A 5,780-nucleotide genomic window follows, 5' to 3' on the forward strand; every position below is an offset into this window, starting at 1 on the left:
GGCAATTCACTCACCTCAGCCTCCCAAAGGCACAGGATTACAGGCTGAGTCACCGAGCCCGGCTTATCTAGTATTTTTTTTTAAATAGCAGTGTTAGCTGGGCATGGTGGCTCATGCCTGTAATCCCAGCACTTCAGGAGGCTGAGGTGAGAGGTTCCCTTGATCCTAGGAGTTCCAGACCAGCATGGGCAACATAACGAGACCTGATCTATACCAAAAAAAAAAAAAAAAAAAAAAAATCAAAAAAATTTAACCAAGCATGGTGGCAGGCACCTCAGTGCATGCACCCAGATACTTGGGAAGCTGAGGTGGAAGGACACTTGAGCTCAGGAGAGACTCTGTCCCTAACACAACGACAAAAAGAGTACTTCTGGGTCGATCAACATAACTGTAAAATAGGCAGATTTTTGTACCAGCAGTAAATTTACTTAAGTTGTCAACTGTACTGTGATTATGTAAGAAAATACAAACTGAAGTCAGAGATAAAGGGCCTTGATGTACATAACTTATTCTAAGGAAAAAAAGTGAGTGCAGAAAGTATAAGAACAAGTGTAAATGGCAAAGCAAGTGAGGAAAATGTTAACAACAGGTGAATGTAGGTAAAGAGCACATGAGCAGTCTCTATACTGCTCTTATTGGGGCACTTTTTCTGTAAATTTGAAACTATTTCTAAATAATAGTTTAAGAATGTAATTTATTGTTAAATGACTATAAATAGATCAAGCCATAATCTATTCATAAATAAGTAACTGAAATTTTAAAAATTTTCCTGTAAGAATTTACTCTTCTTCATAGAGTGGAACATATTTTTAAGGGACGATGAATATTTTAAAGGACACTGAATATTTAATAAGGAAAGATATTTAAGACTTATTCTGAAGGAGAAAAAACTAGTAGATTACCAACAGATTGCATGATGAACCCATTTTTATGTTTACTCACAGAGATAAAGCCTAGAGATGTATTGAGGTAAACCCACTTTATATTTGCCCCCACATTCACCTGTCTCAACCCAGGCCTTGGCTTCCAATCAGTGGAGAGGCTCAGTCTCTAAATATCTCTGGTTGCTTCAGCCTACCCTGGGAATACACTGCAGGCAGATCTGTGAAGACCCGAAGGAGATTATAACTCCTTGACTACTTTAGGGAGGTTAGTTCCCAGAGCAACACAATCCAAAAGCTTGAGGAATTAATGCCCGATGACCAATGAAAAGACAGGTGCCAACAGACAAATCCCACTCCATTCTGACATTTCTAAGGTATGGTGGGTCCACAAAGTCTGTCTGGAAGTTATCCAACATGACCACAAACCAGCTGTGTCTCCTTTATAAACCAGCTGTGTCTTCTTTATAAAACTGTGACCTCCCCTCACTCTTGCCCTCAGACTGCACCTCCCATTAAAGGCCTAGCAGCCAAACCCGGCTACTCTGTTTTCTAGGAATCAGGACTAACAGGACTAACACAAGCGTAGGCTATTATATTAAGAATGGTTATCCTTGGGTAGAAGGATTACAATTTATTTCAATTTTCTTCCTTTTTGCTTTTATGCTTTTCTATCACGTTTCATAACAAGCATGTATTTTTCTGCTAAAAAATCAGGGGGAAAAACTTATAAAGGTACATATTTGACACATACTAAACATCAGCACATGAGATTTGGCTTCAAATCTTGATTTTTTTTTTTTTTTTTAAGGCTGAAAACCCAATGTTCATCATCTGGAGAATGGGCCCCTTGAGACTCAATTTCCACCACAACACAATATGTCCATGTAAGTAAAATGCACGTGTGCTCCCAGAAACTAAAATTAAAAACGTTAAAAAAAAAAAAAAAAGGTGAAAACCATTAGACATTAAAGCAGTGGGCTTTCACCAGATAATTTTAAGGTCAATCTCAGTACATACTACTTTTGGTCTTTTTTACATTATTATGGTACTTGTTTTTAAAACATGTTTAACTACCGTGTGTGGTGGTGGCTCACACCTGTAACCCCAGCACTTTGGGAGGCGAAAGAGAGAGGACTGCCTGAGCCCAGGGGTTTGAGACCAGCCAGGGTAACTTGGCGAGACCTTATCTCTATGACAAAAATAAAAAAAATTAGCTGGATGTGGTGGTACATGCCTGTAGTCCCAGCCACTTGGAAGGGTGAGGCGGAAGGACCTGTTGGGCCCAGCACGTCGAGGCTGTGGTGGCTGTTGAGCATGCCACTGTACTCCAGCCTGGACGACAGAGTGAGACTCCAACTCAAAAAAAATAAAATGAAATAAAAAACATGTGTAACCAATAAAGTTATCTTAGGTTCACTTGTTTTAGCTAAAACAAAGAAAAGAACACTTGGACAATTTTCCTTTGTAACAAAGACTGTTAACAATTCTAATGTTGCAGCCAAAGTAGTAAAACAGCTACCTAATAACAGCTAAAACAATGACTTGTGATGGACCTTATAGGCATATGATCATTCTAGATAATAACAGTACCATTTTACAAATCACTTATAAAACCATACAATTGAATTAAGGTATTTATCCATTTTAACAAGTAAACTCAAGAAATTATATAAATCTGATAGTTATTTTTTTACATTTCTAAAGATTTTCTGATTGATTAAAATAGAAAGTACCTGTATTCAAAATGTAAGTAAAATGGCAGTACAATCAAACTACCCTTGATTATACCATTATGGCATATCAATTCAACTAACTGACGGTTCAGTAAATAGAAGGGGGAAAAAAGTATGCTTTCTTTATTCCCAACTACAAGGCTGCAACTGATATACTGAAGGCAGAAAAAAAAACCTGCCCTCAACTTTATTATTTTATACAAAATAAAGTATGATTCCAGAAGAGTCTTCTGGTAACATCAGCATTCAGTATCACCTTATTTTCCATATCACTCTCACCTTGTGCTATGGACTGAACTGTGTTCCCTTGAAATTCATATTGAAACCCTAAAACCCAAATGTGATAGTATTTGGAGATGGGGGCCTTTGGGAGATAATTCAGGTTATATGAGGTCACGTGGGGCCATGTGAGCACAAAGCAAGTGGCAGTTGTTCATAAGCCAAGAAGACCACCCTCATCAGAACCTAACCACGCTGGCATCCTGATCATAGACTTCTAGCCTCCCAAGCTGTGAGAAAAAAACCTATTGTTTAAGCCACCAGTCTATGGTATTATGTTATGGCTGTCCTAGCAAACTAGTATACCCCTCAATGAGGACACCGTATAGCATAACTGTGTCAACAGCAGTCAATATGTTTCTTTTCTGGTATCTAAAAGCATTAGTTTCATCTATCCTTTAAAAATCTAGCAGACTGTCACAAAACACTTTTGTTAGGTGTATCAGCAAAATGGACATTATAATCTGAAGAATCAAAAATTACTAAATACTATTAATGGTACTCACCATTAGCCCTTTATCCTCACACTTACATATGCTTTCTCATTAATCTTTTCAACAGCCCTATGAGACAGGTATCATCTCTACTCTACATACTTCAGACGACTGAAGTTTCTCAGAGAGTAAATTAGAAAAAGAATATGAGCCAGAACTGGGATTTGAACCCTATTCTGTTATGCTCCAAAGTTTACACTCTTCCATCCAGGCTACACCGTCTGTCCTCAAATACTGAGAGGAAAAACAAAACAAAACCTGAGAACAATCTAACTTGTGAATAAAGATTTATCATCATTGAAATAAGGAAGCAGTGAGCATTTTAGGTCAAGTACAGAATAGCTCAAACACTAAGTTTAGTGTCATTCACTATAAACTTAAAGCTATTAAAACACACTGGCACCTGATCCCAACCTAGGCAAAGTGGGGACTAAAAGGAGGCCCAAACTTCACCTGTACGATGACCACTTATGTACCTAATCCTGAATTGTACCCCACATCTTTAAAATTTTTAAAATAAAAAATAAAATACACTTGCACTCACAAAAAAATATGTAATTTGTGACTGATTCAAATATTTTAAATTTATACAATAAGCAATTCATCAGTGTCAAAGAAAACACAAAAGTTATTTCACACAGAAAAAGATAAATTCACTTAATATTCAAAGACAATTATCCTTCAGAAGTGTAGTGAAAAGTTTTAAAAAATTATTCAAAGACATTCCTGTCTCTTAAGCCTATATACAGAAGGACAGAATTTATATAGCTATATAGATTATACATCTTATCTAGTAAACCAGGTACACTTACCAATAACATTATGTTTTGAACTGAAGGGATCTACAATTGTTTGATCTCTGTAACTTCGAAAACCTTGGATAATCACCTAATAAATACAAGATATTTTTGAGAACACACCCCAAAATCCCCATCCGTTAACATTTTTCTTTTCCATTTCTTTCCTTTGCTTCTCACTTAACACAAGATAGAAAACCTATTCCATTTAAGAAAAATTCATTTTAGAAAACAGCGATTAAAAGCCTACTAAAAACATTTCATTAGCAACCTTTGCCAGTGCAGTGTTGCTTTAAAAAAATTTTCTTTTAAAGCAATTACAGTTAGTAACCTGGGAAGGAAGGCTCAAAATCAAGAAAGAGCACTGTGTAAGGTTCACTGAACACTGAACCCTGCGGGCCTCCGGCAAGTCGACCAAGCAGGCAGCCTGGCTCTGGCATTCCCGACTCCAAGGCCAGCCACACGCTGACTCCAAGGCCAGCCACCCGCTCCAGTCAGCCAGAAGGAGCCCACGATCCCGAGGAGTGCTCAGAGGCTCACATGCCCGATAGAAAAACCTCCCCAAAACACTGTCAGTGGGTTCATCCTTACGGACTCTCGCGCGGGAAGCCCACTTGGGCAGAAGCGGGCACAACTGAACGAGGCGGCGCTGCCCATTCTGCCAGGAGGAGGGTCCCTTCCACCGCGCGGGCTCAACGCGGAGGGGAAAGCCCCCGCGGCGGCAGCTGACACTCCCGCCTGTGCCCCGAGGGGCGCCCCAGGCTCAGGGAGGTCGCCTTTCCACACTCCCCACGCAAACGGCCCCGGCGAAACCGTCCCGGCAGGACAACACAGCCCTTCCCGCCAGCGGCCGCCCCCGGCCCCGCCCCCGGCCGCTGTCCCCTCGGGTCGCCCGGTCCCTCCAAGCGGCCAGCCCCGCCGGCCCCTCCACACCTCAGGGAAATGCTGCCCCCCTGAGATGAGCGCCCCGCGGGGAGGCCCGGGCGGAGAGGCGCGCCCCAATTCTCGGGCGCCCCCACAGCCCGGCGCTCGCCGGGCTGGGTGTCCCCCCTCCCCCACAAGTCCCTGTCCAGCCCGGGTCCACCCTGCGGGCAGAGGTGAGAGGCCGCGGGTGCTACCGCGACACCCCCGCTTCAGGGAGCGGTCCTCGCCGGCCCATGAGGGGTGGGCGGGACGCGAAGGTCTTACCTGCTTTATATACATTGTTCCGCGCCCCCAGCCGAGTAGAAGACCTCCCCCCGGAGCCGCGACAGCTCAGCCGCAGGGTCAGGTGAGGTGCCTACGAGACCCCTCCCCCAAAGCGCCGCGCTCCCCTCCAGCCAAACAAAATGGCGGCGCCCGTGGAGGCGGAGCCCGCGCCGCGGACGGAACTACCTTCGCAGCCCCCATAGAGCGCAGGGGGAGTCAGGTTCTGGCCTGCTCTTTTTTTGGCAAAACCAGTCTTCTTTGGCTGTATTACGTGAGTTTTATTTTATTCTCATTATCTGTAGGTGGCCTTTTCCTGAGACTTAGTCGGAGGCTCCATACAGAGAAGTCTTGACCGTAAGGTTGGCCCCTACCATCTCCGAGCAGGGAGCTAATGGTCGCGTCCGC

At 43.0% G+C, this 5,780-nt stretch overlaps 1 protein-coding gene across 1 annotated transcript in view; it reads right to left on the reverse strand.

Moving 5' to 3' along the window:
* SMC3 (structural maintenance of chromosomes 3) overlaps positions 1–5,529 on the reverse strand; it is a 43,462-nt gene extending 37,933 nt beyond the window's left edge. The window contains exons 1-2 of the mRNA XM_008054948.1: positions 5,376–5,529; positions 4,203–4,278 (exon numbers count right to left, since the gene is read on the reverse strand). Of these exons, the coding sequence (XP_008053139.1) occupies positions 4,203–4,278; positions 5,376–5,390 (91 nt within the window). The 5' untranslated portion in view covers positions 5,391–5,529. The remainder of the gene's footprint in view (positions 1–4,202; positions 4,279–5,375) is intronic.
* Positions 5,530–5,780: the final 251 nt, after the last annotated feature.

This window comes from Carlito syrichta, unplaced genomic scaffold (genome assembly GCF_000164805.1).
Source record: "Carlito syrichta isolate Samal-C Ts95f unplaced genomic scaffold, Tarsius_syrichta-2.0.1 Scaffold301619, whole genome shotgun sequence".
Taxonomy (NCBI): Eukaryota; Metazoa; Chordata; class Mammalia; order Primates; family Tarsiidae; genus Carlito; species Carlito syrichta.